The sequence below is a fragment of the Lathyrus oleraceus genome, chromosome 2 (assembly GCF_024323335.1).
Source record: "Lathyrus oleraceus cultivar Zhongwan6 chromosome 2, CAAS_Psat_ZW6_1.0, whole genome shotgun sequence".
NCBI lineage: Eukaryota > Viridiplantae > Streptophyta > Magnoliopsida > Fabales > Fabaceae > Lathyrus > Lathyrus oleraceus.
Genome location: NC_066580.1, coordinates 432,463,070 through 432,479,485, shown reverse-complemented (window position 1 = coordinate 432,479,485; position 16,416 = coordinate 432,463,070). Strand labels below are relative to the sequence as shown.

The 16,416-nt window shown below is 39.3% G+C and overlaps 2 protein-coding genes across 2 annotated transcripts; both read left to right on the top strand.

Annotated features, from left to right (window-relative positions):
- The first annotated feature begins 6,622 nt into the window (after window positions 1-6,622).
- Window positions 6,623-13,890, top strand: LOC127119979 (ribonuclease H2 subunit A). The gene is made up of 7 exons (XM_051050361.1): window positions 6,623-6,779; window positions 6,863-6,986; window positions 7,096-7,183; window positions 7,314-7,451; window positions 13,294-13,381; window positions 13,479-13,599; window positions 13,778-13,890. Exons 1-7 carry the CDS (start codon window positions 6,623-6,625, stop codon window positions 13,782-13,784), a joined length of 723 nt encoding a protein of 240 aa, XP_050906318.1. The 3' UTR covers window positions 13,785-13,890.
- Window positions 13,891-14,664: 774 nt separating this feature from the next.
- Window positions 14,665-15,876, top strand: LOC127119978 (DEAD-box ATP-dependent RNA helicase 15-like). Its single transcript, XM_051050360.1, has 4 exons — window positions 14,665-14,780; window positions 15,319-15,463; window positions 15,560-15,643; window positions 15,720-15,876. Exons 1-4 carry the CDS (start codon window positions 14,764-14,766, stop codon window positions 15,804-15,806), a joined length of 333 nt encoding a protein of 110 aa, XP_050906317.1. The 5' UTR covers window positions 14,665-14,763; the 3' UTR covers window positions 15,807-15,876.
- Window positions 15,877-16,416: the final 540 nt, after the last annotated feature.

The following is a 16,416-nucleotide window of genomic DNA, read 5'->3' as shown; positions in this document are numbered from 1 at the left end:
TCATCAATAAAGGACAACTTTTGCAAACAATTTTGTATTCTCTTTCTTTCAATTATTTTTACTTTTACAAAAACGACAATGTTTCTTTTTCGTTTTTCTTTCCAAAAAACACCTCGTAAAACTGATCACCCGGATCTCACTGCTAACGACACTGCTATGGCCAAGTATGACTTCGACAATCCTATCTATCAAGCCGAAGAAGGGGCTGAGGAAGATTGTGAATTGCCTGAGTAGTTAGCCAGGTTGTTGAAACCGGAGGACCGAGCTATTACACCTTATCAGGAGGTGATTGAGACCGTCAACATTGGTACCGAAGACGACAAGAAAGAAATCAAGATCGGGGCCAGTCTACAGGCCGAGGTGAAAGAACGATTGATCAGTCCTATTAAGATATGCCAGGTTTCAAGAAATGCCTGCACCTAAAACAGAAAGAGAGGTTCGTGGCCTCCTGGGCAGATTGAACTACATTTCAAGGTTCATATCTAATCTTACAGCCACATGCGAGCCATTGTTCAAAGTGCTGAGAAAAGAGTAAGAGGTCAGATGGAATGATGATTGTCAGAAAGCCTTTGAAAGAATAACAGAGTATTTGCAGGAGCCGCCGATTCTAATGCCTCCACTAGAGGGAAGACCGTTGATCATGTACTTAACTATGTTAGAAAGGTCAATGGGTTGTGTGCTCGGTCAGCATGACGAGTCAGGTCGAAAAGAGCATGCAATATACTACCTTAACAAAAAGTTTACCGACTGTGAACAAAGATACTCACTGCTCGAGAAAACTTGCCGCGCTTTGGCATGGGCTGCTCGCCGACTAAGATAGTATATGTTGACTCACACGACTCTATTGATATTAAAGATGGATCAAGTCAAGTACATTTTTGAAAAGCCAGCGTTTACCGGAAGGGTTGCTAGGTGGCAAATGATGCTGACAGAGTATGACATCCAATACACTTCACAAAAAGCCATCAAAGGAAGTGTCTTGTCAGACTATCTTGCCGAGCAACTGATTGATGATTACCAACCTATGAGGTTCGACTTTCCTGATGAGGACATCATGTTTCTCAAATCGAAAGATTGCGAGGAACCACTCCCAGAGGAGGGGCCTGACCCTGAATCCAAATGGATTATGATGTTTGATGGGGCGGTCAACGTCAATGGTCGCGGAGTTGGTGCAGTGTTGATCACAACGGAGGGAGTTCATATGCCATTTTATGCCAGAATAACTTTTCCCTGCATCAACAATAAAGCCGGACGAAGCAGAATGGGTCCGTTCTCGATACAATCAGCTGAGCCTAGTTGAGGAAAAGAGACTAGCAGCTATATGCCATGGACAACTATATCGGAGACAGATGAAGAGAGCATTTGATCAGAAAGTGCGCCCTCGGGAGTATCGAGTCAGTGAATTGGTACTCAAAAGAATTCTTCCTCCCAACACAGATCACAGGGGCAAATGGACACCGAACAACGAGGGTCCATACATGGTTAAAAGAGTTTTCTCTGGCGGAGCTCTGATGCTAACAACCATGGATGGTGAAGACATCCCGTCCCCTGTCAACTCAGACGCAGTTAAAAAATACTTCGCATAAAATAGACCCGTTGGACATTAAAAAGAAAAGTCCAGGCAAAAAAGGGAATCCCGACGAACCAAAAAAAGAATGAAGAGGTTCGGGCAAAAATTAGGGATATAAAAAAAAATGTACACCCGGTGAGTCGAAAACCCGAAAGGGCGGCTCAGGCAAAAAAGGGTATCCCGGTGGATTGAAAACCCAAAAGGGCGGTCCACGCAAAAGTTAGGGAATAAGCGAATAACTGCGATCTGAGTTCATCCGTGTTATATCACTGTTTCATTCAATCCGGCAATCTTCGAAGGTAAAAGATCGACTAATCATCCACTTCAGAAAGCAAGATGAGCAGAGCGTCTTGAGGACATACGAGCCATAGCAGAGTCGAAACTCGGTGGGACCCCGTTTCCACATTGCCATTAGGATAGTTTCTCTTGTTTAATTTATAGCGATCACCTCTTTCCAGGGATCAGCTTCCTGATGTACCCGCCTATTCCTGGCACAAATTTTTCAACCAACAAAAGTCGAATAATTCAGTTAAAAAGCCTCTTTATTTTTCATTTATCAGTTTGTTTGCAAAAGATGTCTGAATTCTTAAGGAAACATATTGCATCTGAATATAATGGTGGCTTTTGCAGATGATTTACACAGGAAAACATTTAAATTGCTTTGAATGTGCTTAATCCCGGACGATGAATTCAAACCGAGTAATCCCCCGGGGCATACGTGTATTTTTTGGTTACAGGTCACAGGAACCGGATGCCAAGCCGTGAATCCCCATCCCCAAGCGGTTGACAAAGCCTCTCCTCTGCAAAGTAGGTTCCCCAATAGAGTTGACAGTATCCAGACTGTATATCCCCAGTAGAGTTGACAGTATCCAGACTGTATATCCCCAGCAGAGTCGATAGTGCCAGACTGTATCTTCCCAGCAACAACGGAGTAGTCGCATACCCAACAGACAAGAGAGTGGTGTTCCCAGTGTTCATCTCGTCCCCAACAGATTATTTTTTTTAACAGATTTGTTTTAATCCCCAGCCTGAGGACGATTAGCAAGTTCATATCCCCAGCAAAGGTCGATTCCTACGACATTTCCCCAGGAAGTGCTTTCCTCATAGACTCTCCTCGCAGAGCCTCGCCAAGCAAAGTTTCCATAGTTGATACTGTTGGTATAAGCCCTAGAGGCCAATACTTTTGGTACTTGTATCGAATTATTTATTAATAATAAAAGGCATTTTCTTTATTATGGTTGATTAATAAAGTCCCTGGAATAGATAGTCCGTTTAATGTATTAAGTGTGACTTAATCATGAGAACACATTAAACATAAGGACACTATTCTTAAAGTATCCGTAGTCGAGCTTTAGTGTGAAGTGGGATAATATTAAAGCATTAAGACTATTATGTTTGTAGACTGATGATCACATCTCATGGATCATGGATAAAGAGTTATCAAGTCTTAAACATAGGTATGAATATTAGGAGTAATATTTATACCGGATTGACCCGCTATGAGAATACTATATAGAAAGTTATGCAAAGTGTCATAAGTTATTCTCATGGTGATAATAGTGTATACCACTCTTCGACCTGAAACCACTATGGATCCTAGATGTAGAGTCGAGTGCTTTGTTGCTGATCCAACGTTGTCCGTAACTGGATAACTATAAAGACAGTTGATGGGTACTCCACAAAGCATGCTGAGGGACATGAGTGTCCTAGATGGAATTTGCCCATCCTGCGTAACAGGATAAATGTCTATGGGCCCAATATTGAACTGGACAAGGATGACACGGTCTATACCTTGTGTTCAATATAGACATAAGGGCAAAGGGGTAATTATACACATAATTATTATCACAGGAGGTTTTGTCAGATCACATGACATTTTCGTGACTTGGGTAGCAGTGATGTGTTGCTAGATACCGCTCACTGTTTATTATGTTAAATGCGTGATTTAATATAATTGCCAACGTCGCGAAAACCTATAGGGTCACACACAAAGGACGGATTGATGAGAGATAGAGTAACTGAGGAACACCGTAAGGTACGGTGCACTTAAGTGGGAGACGAAATATGGTAAGGTACCAAATACTTAAGTGATTTTGGGCATATTATAAGATATGGGCCAAAATACACTTAAGTGGGCTTTTTAGCTTGAAGCCCACACAAGTGGTTCTATAAATAGAACCCCTTGGGTAGAAGCATTGTGACTCCAATCCACTCAGACAGAAATTCAAGTAGAGACTTGGAATTTTGTTTCCCTCTTTCTCTCACTCAAAGCCTTCATTCATAACAGTTAGCACTGCGATTGAAGGAATCCGTTCGTGTGGACTGAGTAGAGACGTTGTCATTGTTCAACATTCGTGATCGCCCCGTGGATCTGTATCAAAGGTTTTGATCATTATCAGAGATCTGCACCAAAGGTTTGAATCGCCACAAGAGGTAACGATTCTATCAATGATCATGCCCATTCGTAAGGATCACTAAATGGAGAAATTTTTAAATTCTGCTGCACCTTGGATGGCTATTCTCCAACAGATACTTCCCCAGCAAGGTCAACTTTTCAAAAAAGGCCGATTTATTTTCGGTGGCTCCCCAGTCCCGGCAGACGGATCGTTCCCCACAGAGTATTCAAGGATTGATACAACGATCCGCTCCCTACCAGAGTTGCTTCCCCAAGCAGATTTCTTTTTTTCTTTTTACACCATGCATAACATTTGCATTTGCATGCATATCATATCAAGCATACACATAAGCTGATAAGCAGGTCCTCCAAAGCAGACTGAAGAATTGCTTTACAACCAGAGTCATGAGATCCAGCCAGAGGATCAAGTGTGAGTGATCCAGCCTGAGGGTCATTTTTGAAGATTCAGCCTGAGAATCGTTTTCCAGTGATCCAGCCTGAGGGTCATTTTTGAAGATTCAGCCTGAGAATCGTTTTCCAATGATCCAGCCTGAGGGTCATTTTGAAGATTCAGCCTGAGAATTGTTTTCCAGTGATCCAGCCTGAGGGTCATTTTTGAAGATTCAGCCTGAGAATCGTTTTCCAGAGATCCAGCCTGAGGGTCATTTCGAAGATTCAGCCAGAGAATCGACTACGAGCGTTATTTCCCCAGCAAGCCAGCTGGAGGAATAGATTGACAGTTCAACAGAAAATCAACCTACAAGAGGATCCAGCCCGCGAATCGCATTTAAAAAACAAAGTCTAATCGAAGAGTCGTTATAACATGTTCTAGCCTGAAGAATATGTACGAAGCCCAAAAGTGGGATATTCTCGAAGCTGCATATCTAACATGAAGACTGTAGATTTCGAAAGAGGGTCAACCAGCGCATGCCCCATATGCGAGATCCTGATGATGGGAATTTATCATCAAAACAATCCAGATCTAGCCAGAAGATCAAAGTCAGGTCTAGCCCGAAGACCAAAAAGTAGATAGATTCAGCCAGAGAATCAAAGAAAATAGATTTAGCCAGAGAATCGAAACAATTCAGATCTAGCCAGAAGATCGAAGTAGATTCAGCCAGAGAATCAAAGAAAATAGATTCAGCCAGAGAATCGAAACAAAGGAGATCTAGCCAGAAGATCGAAGGAGATCTAGCCAGAAGATCGAAGAAGATCTAGCCAGAAGATCGAAGAAGATCTAGGCAGAAGATTGAAACCGTATCCAGCCCGAGGATCAAAATTAACATCCAACCAGAGGACTAAATTGAGTATAGGTTCAGCCAGAGGATCGAAACTCCAGATTAAGTCAGAAGACTGATTCAGATTCAGCCAGAGGATCGGAAGAGAAATAAACAGTACGGGTGTATTTCAGCATTTTTGTGGTGTTCTCGGAGCGCAAATTTTTGGTTTGTCTTTGGTATTCAATCACAGCTCACCCTGTTTGTCTGATAAGCTGTTCGCTTTCATCCTGCTCGGGTTAGCTGATGACTGAATAGGGGCAGTTGTAACACCCCAAAATTTGCCCTCCTTATTCACGCATTCATTTTTAGGTCATTTAACATTAGATACATTGCATTTTATCATGTTAATCGGGATTAGCTCCAAGAAGCTTGAACATCATCCAGGACACTTTGTGGATTCTATTTAGATGATCAGTCAACACAAGGGAAAAACTTTAGTTACTTCCAACAGGGGTCTATTCGTCAGTCAAAACGTTAATCTCGAAGGGGCAAAAGTTTGTTCATGAACTGTCATGCTCGCTAGGCGAAGCCCACGTGTTATGCAAACAAAAAAAAACAAAAAAAAACGAAGAAAAAAAAACGAAAAACGAAAAAAAATAATTAAATAAATAAATAAATAAAAGAAAAAATCTCAAACTTGGACCTCTCTCAAAAGCCCACTAAGCTACCAATATCAGGTTATAAATTTAGAGTTTCAGTGAAACAAAAGGTCATTCTATTCCTATTACCCTGAGGAAAAAAGATAGTGAGAGAAGCAAAACACTCTGAGGTTTCCTTGGAACAAAACCCTGGACAAAACCTGGAGAGAAACCTAGACAGAGAAAGTGAGAATTAATCTGCAGCAACCTCCAGGCAACTCTGAAAGGTTCATTCTGACTCACACACTTCACTACGCCAAAAATGACTTTTAACAGCGCATCTTAGACAACGCTTTTAAAAGAAAGCGCTGTCTAAGGTTAAAATTAAAATAAAACACGGAAAATGTTCCAAAAAAATAATGAAAGCGCTGTCTAAGGGGGGGTCTTAGACAGCGCTTTCTAAAAGCGCTGTCTAAGACCCCCCCTTAGACAGCGCTTTTAGAAAGCGCTTTTAAATATAGACCTTAGTCAGCGCTTTTGATAAAGCGCTGTCTAAAGTCTTTAAATTAAAAAAAAAATTAAAACCAAAAGCGCTGTCTAAAGTCTTTATTCCCTCCATGTCACGAAAAAAAAGGTATTCCCTCCCAAATCCTAAAAATCCTACATTCTTCTCCCAAACCCTCAATCAGAGCTTGCTTCTCTTTCTCCCAAATCCACTCCCCCTTCTTCCAACCCTCAATCAGAGCTTGTTTATCCTGTGTGAAAGATTCTTCCCCTAAACCCCATTATATGTGCGAAAATGGGATTCGAAGCTATGGTTCCAGAATGGGCATCGGAGCCTTGCATAATGGGAATCGACGAAGCCGGAAGAGGTCCCGTTCTTGGTCCTATGGTCTATGGCTGTTTATACTGTCCTCTCTCCTACAAGAAAACCCTGGCTACTTTGAGTTTCGCCGGTACTTTCTCAATCAACTTCATTCTCTTTTTTTTCTGATTATTTTATAATCAATTAAATTGGCACCAATGATTGTTCAAACAGATTCTAAGACTCTGAAGGAAGAGAAGAGGGAGGAATTATTTGAAGCTTTGAAAGGCAACGATTCTATTGGATGGGCTGTTGATGTCATTGATCCAAAGGAACTCTCTGCTAAAATGCTCAAGAAGTAAATCTATAAACCCTAGTTAGTTAGCTTTTGATTTTGTTGTTTTTCTGTTCTGGTGAATTTCAAATTGTTGTTTCTTCCGTTTTGTAACTTTTTGTAACTCTAACAGGAATAAGATAAACTTGAATGAGATATCACATGACTCTGCTATGGGCCTCGTTGATAGGGTCCTCAAAATCGGAGTGCTTCTAACCGAGGTAAAATCGGCTACTGAAAGAGAAAATTGAGGCTTTTGTAACTTTTATTGTTAAAGTACTTGGGTAGTAATGTTAAGCAGATAATTGAATTATTAGAGATGTAATGTAATGTATGATTTGTGCTTTTCAGGTTTATATTGATACGGTCGGAGATCCAGGGAAATATGAGGCAAAAATGTCTAAAAATTTCCCATCTATCAAATTTGTGGTTGCTAAGAAAGCTGATAGTCTTTATCCTGTTGTCAGTGGTGCAAGTATAGCTGCAAAGGTATTTAACTCTCTTCTAAAACTACATCAGTATACTATAATGTTTTATTGTTTACTTAAAATCTTTAATCCAACCTTTCAGGTTACGAGGGACCCAGCTGTCGCATTACGCGAAAAACCGGCGGGAAAAGAAAGAAACAACAGAGCCGCCACCGTGCGTTATTTATCCCAAAAGAGGGAAAGGAAACGCTCGAAGTAAACCTGGGAAAGAACATGGTCTCGCGACCAAAGAGAATGGGTTCGGGAGTCGGTTATGCGAAGGGAAGGTGTTAGGCACCCTACGCATCCGTAGTACTCTACGGGATCCACGCACAGAAGGAAGGAAAATTGGTTGCTAAAAAACTGCTCAAACACACACACACTGGCTGAAAGAGACAAAAGAGACTGACTGAAACTGACTCGGCAGGATATCGTATCCTGGGCCTACTTAGTCTATCAGGCATAGACATCAGAGTCGAAGTAGTTCGGACTGGGGAAACGACACATGCTCGCTAGGATATCGCATCCTATGCATACGTATCTTCTCGGACGAGAGAAGAATCAGAGCATTCGTAGCTCGGCTGACACGCACACAAACAAACAAGACACAGGCGAACTTGGAGCCTGAATGCCAATCGTTGGACTTACATCAGCATCTGAACCTAAAACACACACAAAGAGGCAAACATGGAGCCCAAATGCCAATCACTGGACTTACATTGACATCCGAACCAAAACACACGCAAGGGTGGTTAAGACACAAAAGGTTGAAAAAGAAAAAGGGCGCCCGGAGAGATCAGCTCAATCTCCTGCCTACATACTTCATCTGGTATGAAGATCAGGGCGATGTAGTTCCCCTACGCAGGGAAAAAGGATCTAGCCTAACCAGATAACAGAGGGAGACACAACTCTAGGGAGACTACGACTCGAGCCTAGATGTTGTCATGCAAAGTCAACCCTAAGTTAAGGTTTCTAGCTAAATGGCACACGGGCCAACCTATCCTAAACAAGACTTGCACAGGAAGCAAGGGTCTCGATTGCAACAAGGGCAAGAGAAGAGGAAAGGTCTCAATCGCAACGAGGGCGAGAGCAAAGGAAGAGATCTCAATCACACAGGGGTGAGAGAAAAGAGTTAGTGTTAGTGGTTAGTCAAACTCGACAAGACATCGCATCTCGTGCCTACGTATCTCATCTGAACATGAGAATCAGAGTTGCCGTAGTTCGGCAGAACAACTCTAAGCATGGCTCACACAGGGAGTAAACCACACAGACTTGACTTGCACAAGGAGCAAGTCAAGCACAACCTACCTTGCACAAGGGCAAGTCTAAGCTAAACCTAAAGAGGCAAAGCAAACAGGCAATCACAGGAAGCACACTCTATATGCATACAAGAGGCTCACACAAGGGTTAGGTTTTAGTTGAGGGGTCATATCAACCTCAACAAACAAACCTCTGGAATGGGGTGAAGTGTTGCTCTTAACCTTGCCATTGAGGGGCTAAGGTGAAGCAGATGAAAGGAGATGAGGGGTGTGCCTCATTGCTTCTATCCCTGGCCTGGGAGAGCATTTGACAAGAATGTGTGGGTTCAGAAAGTGGGAACCCTTCTACACATTAGATACTGACTCAACTGTGCAATTGCACAAGATCTTGGGTTTTTATCTGTAATGCATCAACACAGTGGTGTGAGCAAAACAGAAGACACACTGAATAGCAGGGGATAGGTTGCTTATCCCTTTGATCTACCAATTGCCTCTTCACTTAGGAGGTCTTTGACTCTGTACAAGGACAAGATTTAAACATACACAAACATTGCCTCTTAAGGAGGACTTCGGACAGTTTGCCCGGCCAAATAATAGGCCGGGTCTCCAGACTACATGAAGTAACAGAGATTATACCTCAAGCAAGTTGCTAAAAAGCAAAGCAAATCAAGTTCAGAGAACTTGAGCAACTAAAGTACCTGAAAAAGTCAAAACAATCAGCAAACAGTTCAAAAGTTTAAATCAAAAGGAATTGGTAAACAGTCAACACAGATGGTCAACTGTGCAAGGCACAAGACTCAAACACATGAGTCAAACCTACAAAACAAAGGTTAGCATATGATAAACAATCAAGTTCAAACAAGTTTGAATGATCTTTGAGGCATTGGTGCTTAACCTGAAACATTAACTCAATTGTAAGTACAAAAGACCACTAGGACTAGCCTAGGGTCAAGGATGAAAGAAAAAGTCAAAACAGCAAAGAAAAGTCAACCAAAGTCAAGGTCAAACATTTAAGAAGCTATCTCAATTGGATTCACAATCATATCATGCATCATCATCAACTCATAAGCAAAAGAAGGCAAGGCATGGCAAATGAAAGCTCAAAGAAGTCAACAGAATGACTTGCATCAAAAGTCAACCCAAACATTCTAAAAAATCATCAAATAAATCACACTCAATCCTAACATCTAGCATGGTAGACATGTAAAATTTCATGGCATTTGGATGAGAGGAAGGCAGTCAATTAAAATCATGAAATCAACATAATTTCAAATAAGCACAATGAAAGTCAACAAACATGGGTCAACTTCAAAAAATCATATCAATTTGAAAACAGATGAGAAATGAATGAAATTAACACCAATGCAAAGCTCAATATGTCTAGTTATCACATATGAAATTTCATGATCATACAATATGGTATGAGAATTTCCCAAATGAAATGGCAATGTGTAGCACAAAAAGTCAACCATGGACTAGGCAGGGAAGGAAATTCACAATCAAATGGAAAACAGCACAATTAATTCCAAGAAAATTCATACACAAACTAGACATGTAAGAGATCATTCATGCAAAATTTGGGGTCAATTGGAGGTCATGAAGCAAGTGAACACAAAATCAAGAAATTGCATAACATTGGTGTGACACAAATTGTCACACCCTACTTCAGAAAATCATATCTTACACACCACATATGATAAATGCACAAACTTTACATCAAAACAAAGGTGAATGTGTCTAGTTTCTCCACAAAAAATTTCAAGACCATAGGATGCAACATGAGTATTTCACAAAAGAAATGGCAAGAGGTATCAAATGTGCATACATGTCAAGAAATCAATTACCAATTAAAATCCAGCCAGTGAAAAATTAATTAAAAATCATAATCAAATACTAGACATTCTTGTGATCATGGTGGAAAAAATCTCATGATTTTTGGGTTTGAATTGAGTGAGAAATTAATTTTTGAAGTTTGATGTAAAATTGGAATAAGCATGAACAAACAACATGGAAAGGTTGGTCAAAGCAAAGTCAGCGTGGCAAAGTTGTAATAAGCGAGCCACTTATCCAAAACGCAGCGTTTTGGGGGAGAGAACGAAATGTTCTCATTGGCTGATGGCCAATGGAACAGTGCACGGTCAATGAGTTTCAAATTATGGGTTTCAACATAAACCCTAGGGTTTTAGCACAGCAAGGCATCATGTTCATCATGTTCAATCATCAAACCAACATTCGAATGGCATGGCAAACATCAAAGCAATGATATAACAAGTTCATGCAATGTGTAAACAGCAACAAACCACAACATTCATGCGAAAATCTGGGCAGGGTTCTAGGGTTTCAAAACAGCAGCAGGGCATTTCATCATTCAACTTCATCATCACGTAATCATCATAAACAAACATCAAGCAAACAGCATGGCAACTAGCAATGTTCTTCATGCACATAAACAACAAAACAACACAAGCATGAAAATTTCTGGGCAGGGTTAGGTTTAAGCAGCAGCAGCATTCATCATCACCATGAGCTCGAATTTTCAAAATACCCAGAAATCGAAACCAAGCATGCTAATATCATCAATAAACATCAAGCAACAAGAATATGGTGTCCATTTTCATCAACTCATCTTAGACAAAACAAATCGATGGGAAACATATTTGTACACAAAAATGAAAACTCAGATTTAACACAGCATAGTTAATCATTCAATGTGATTCAAGTTGCATAATACTCAGCAAGGTGGGAACTACACATGGCATGGCATCATTTTGAGAAAAGAGTTGGTCGAAAATCTTACCTGATTTGAAAAAATTGTGAAAACAGTGTTGTTCTGGTGTTACAGCTTGAAACAGACGATGCTTGTGCTTTATGTTGATGGATGATGAAGTTCTTTAAGCTCAAGAATGCTTGGAGTTGAATGAATCACGATTTGCCATTGGAATAACTTAGAGAAAACAGAGCTCGAGCTGCACTTTCAGTTGGTAAATGATGCTCAAAAACACTTCCAAATGATGTCCAAGTGAAGGAACAATGAAGGTTGTTCAAGGGTTTTTGGTGATTTGTGTAGAAATTCACTTTTGAGCAAAAATGCAAAATGTGAGAGTGAGAGAATTCTGTCGTGTGGCTGCAGCTGGCTAGGGTTGGAATGAGCTGAAAAAGAGCTTTTATATTTCTGTTTAGCACTGCTGATCCAAATGATAAGTTGGTTTAACTCAAAATGAACCATTTGCTATTTTGCTAATTGTGTACAAATGAACATGGAGGTGCAAAGCTGTACCCGAATTGGGCCTGAAACCAGCTGCCAATGACATTTGCAAATGCTGTTTTTGGTCTGTACACAAATTGCTCACTTGGTTTTACTTATGTGAAGCCATTTGCAAGAAATGCCAAATTTGCAGCTTTGGCCAAAATGATGATATAATGGTGGTATGAACATGATTTAGGGCTTGGAGCAAGTTTCAAATATGATTCTAAACATTTCCCAATTGGCCAAAGTGAGAAAAAGTCAAAGAATCAAAAAGTCAATGGTTGGTCAAACTTGATTTTTAAATGAAATAGGTCCAAAAATGCCATTTTGATTGGCAAGGTTTTGGTTCATGAAATTTATATTTTTGGAAAGAGGAGAAAAAATGTGGTTTGTAGGAAAAAAACCCCACCAAATTTGGCCTTATGGTTTGAGAGATATGGCCCTTTGAAGTTCACAAATTTTTGAAATTGAATTGATCATATCTTGACAACCATACATGGGATTTGAGAGTTCTTGGACTTTTTGAAAATGGGAGAACAAGACCTTCAACTTTCATGTTGGGCAAAAATTCATTTGAAGCTTGTATCATGATGCAAGTTGAGGATCAAGAAGTTTCCATTTTTGGCAGTTGAAATTACAGGTCCACTTTCTATTTTGGGAAATTTTCTGATTGGCTTCAAATTCTTCAATGATGTTGATTGCCATGATACATGAGGCCTATAAGGACATGAATAAGCTTTCTCAAACCATTTCCATCCATCAAAACCATAAAATCAACCACAGTTGACCAACTTTGACCTTTCTAGGGTTTTTGACTGACTGTGCCCTTCTGATGAATTCCAAACCCTAATTCCTTGAGACCTTGACTTCAAATGATGTCCCAAGTTGTATGGACTCTTGATTATTGATCATGGTGCCCAAATTCCACAAGAATGGCCACCATCCACTGCTTTGACTGATTGTTGGCTTTCTAGGGTTTTTGCCTGGCTGTGCATTGACTGATGACCTCTGAGCCTTCAACCCTTGACTTGAACACTTCAAATGGACCTCCAAGTCATGTGAACTTGTTGGACAAACCCTAGGGCTTTGATTCCTTGAGGAACACCTTTGCTTGATTGGTTGACTGATCTCCTGATCAGTTTGACTTAATTTCTGCTTGCTTGCTCTTGAGGCAACTGAGGACTATGCAAATGCTATGCAATGGACCATGATATGCTATGACCTAATATGATATGGTATGTACAATGATAGGTGCAAATTTGAGGTGCTACACAAAGGTATTTAACTCTCTTCTAAAACTACATCAGTATACTATAATGTTTTATTGTTTACTTAAAATCTTTAATCCAACCTTTCAGGTTACGAGGGACCGAGCTGTAAGAGATTGGGTGCTCGATGAGACTGCTGATAATATACACAGGAACTTTGGTTCTGGATATCCTGCAGGTGAGAGTGTCATGAGTACATCGCATATGATATTGAGTATTATATTGATTTACATTGTAATTATAATAAATATGGTTTTGTTTCTTTGTTAATGTAGATCCCGCAACCAAGTCTTGGCTAGAAAATCACAAACATTCTATCTTCGGTTTTCCAACATTGGTTCGGTTTAGTTGGGGAACTTGCAGCACTTATTTTAAAAGTGGTGCTGAAGTTTTATGGTAAGCATGCTAAATGCTTTCTTAATCTTTACTGAAATCTGTGTATAGCTCGCTTCATAAACATGCTTCCTTCTATTACGAGCTCTCCTTCCCCGGACGAGCTTCCTTCAACTTGTAAAAACTCTCCTTCAACTTTATTTGTTCTCTCTGTATGAACCTAACCCTTTCTTTTTCGCAGGTCTTAAACCCTAACTATTAAAGACTTTGTTTGTTCAAAATTTCTCAAACCTCAAAGAATTTTTGAACCTTTCATTACTAGTAAGTTATTTTTTTCCATTCGGTAATGTTATTCCTAACAAAAAATGGTTATTTCTACTCTAGTTTCTTATTTAATAAATTTTTCTTCTTCTATTTTAAATTTTGCTCTACCTTGCTAATTGGTACTACTTTCCCTATTCTTTCCATGATATTTTTCGTTTTGAATGCAGGGGATGAAACATAAAATGAGTGTTAAATTGGTTTTAAATCATAACAAAAGGGTAAAGTAGAATTGATTGTAATAATGCTCCTGACTGTGGGGTTATGCACTTTTGTCTGCTCTCGGTTTTGTTCATGTTGGAAGTTTGTTTTGTCTCTAATATATGCTAGTGTCGGGTATAGATGGGCTTTTTGCTATGTTGAGTGTTCTTTTTCTTTAGGGGGGTATTTTGGCTATGTTGCTGCCATTTTTCTTTAGGTGTAAGTGCCAATGTCCGTGGCAAATAGAAGTTTTCTACAAGGAGACAAAACAGGCAGACAAGAACTGTGATTCAAGGGATCTACATCCATCATTCATTTCGTTGTGGATTTCCTTAGCTTGAGCATGGACTCTAACATAATTTACTGTCAAATTTGTTCCTTTCAGCCTATGGAAATTTATGTTTGACGATGAAGCCAAGTTAACCCTTCATGGACTTGTTCAGGTAGGCTTTTTGCAAGTTACTTGCTTATATCTTTTAAAGTTGTCCTCTTAAAATGTCTGGTTTGTATGACTTTTACCTTGTTTGTTGTGGCAACACTACATCAAATTGAAAGAGGAGGAGAAAAACCGCAAATTGAATGATCTTCTTGATGCCCTAGACTTCAACCAAGTTGTTATCTTTTGTGAAAAGTGTTAGTAGAGCAGCTGAGCTGGACAGACTACTCATAGAATGCAATTTTCCATCTATATGCATTCACTCTGGCATGTCCCAGGAAGAAAGGTTTGTTTTATGAGATAACATGGGATGCTTAGGAAGTGTTTTCATTGATGTTTGGTGATTCAAATGGCCAAATTTTGTATGTTTTGTTATTATGTTCTCTTTTCAAAAGTTTTTTGGGATTTAATATACGTTTGTCTATAAGCATTTTTAGTACTCATCAAGGGTATCCGGGATATTATATTTCAAAACAAAATAGCACACTTCTATGAAATTTTTAAATACAAGAGATTTGTTTGATGCTATTACTGAGGAATGAGTGTTTCAATGCTCTAGTGCTATAGCAAAGACCACTTTTGATTTGAAAGAACAAGTTCATATTTGTAAATTTTTTAACTTTTAAAATTATGAATGGCAAATGAAGTTCAGGGGAGAAGTGTTTCTCTTGGTACCTATACCTTAATTGTTTATGGTCAACTTCGTTGCAGTCGGCTTAGTTTATTAATTTGCTGTTTTGTCATTGTCTTCTTTACCCTGTTTCACTGTTACGAAGTCTTGTATGAACAATGACATTTGTGTACAATCTTCAATGATTTTGTAGGTTAAAGCGTTATAGAGGTTTCAAGGAGGGGCATACAAGGATTCTTGTTGCTACAGATTTGGTTGGTAGAGGGATTGACATTGAACGTGTCAATATTGTTATAAACTATGACATGCCTGATTCTGCAGACACTTACTTGCACAGGGTATAAATAAACATGATCTGTCATGATTTTGATATTCCATTTATTTTTATCATTAAATTTTGGTTCATCTGACTCTTTTGGAGGAACACTGTACAGGTTGGCCGTGCTGGAAGATTTGGTACCAAAGGCCTTGCAATCACATTCGTTTCATGTTCTACTGATGTTGATGTTCTCAACAATGTAAGTGGCAAACTTCTTGTCATTATTATTTTGTTGTCCATTAGCATTTCTAATTATGTTTTGGTGTGGTTTGCAGGTTCAGTCAAGGTTTGAAATAGATATAAAGCAGCTTCCTGAGCAGATTGATACTTCTACCTACAGTATGTGCTTTTTCATTCATTGATTTTAATTCTTGTAATTGTTTGTAGAATTTAATTGGAATTATAGTTTAGAAATTTATCAATTTATCTTATGTTTTTCTCCGGATAGTCCATTTTTTTTCCATTGAATTCCTCTCAAATTCCATTTATCTAATGTTGAGTCTCTTCTTACTTGGTTTTCGACTATTTGCAGTGCCATCATAGAGGGCAACATTTGAGTTTGTCAGATGGTATGGGTGCCTCATCTCCTGAATTTATCGCAGAGTATTCTGGAAAGTGCAACCGATGATTTGATCATGCTGATTCCAGGTCCTGTTATGCAGACTAGGCCACTTTACTAATGTTAGATACTCTGTAGACGTTGCTTCAATGTGTTGTACTTTCCGTTTTAATGTTATGTTTGCTTTATTATATGGTTGAGTTGGATATACTTATAACTCAAGGGGCTAAGTTGAATATCTTGCTGGTTTTGTGACAGTTCATGTCTTTCATTTTTGTACGGATATCACATTTCTAAAAGGGCATTGCTAAGTAAAAAAGAACTCCTATTTAAAAAATAAAATTGTTAATTCTGTCTTTGGTAGATATCACAGGTAGGTTATTGTCTATATCTTACTGCTCTCAAATATTGTT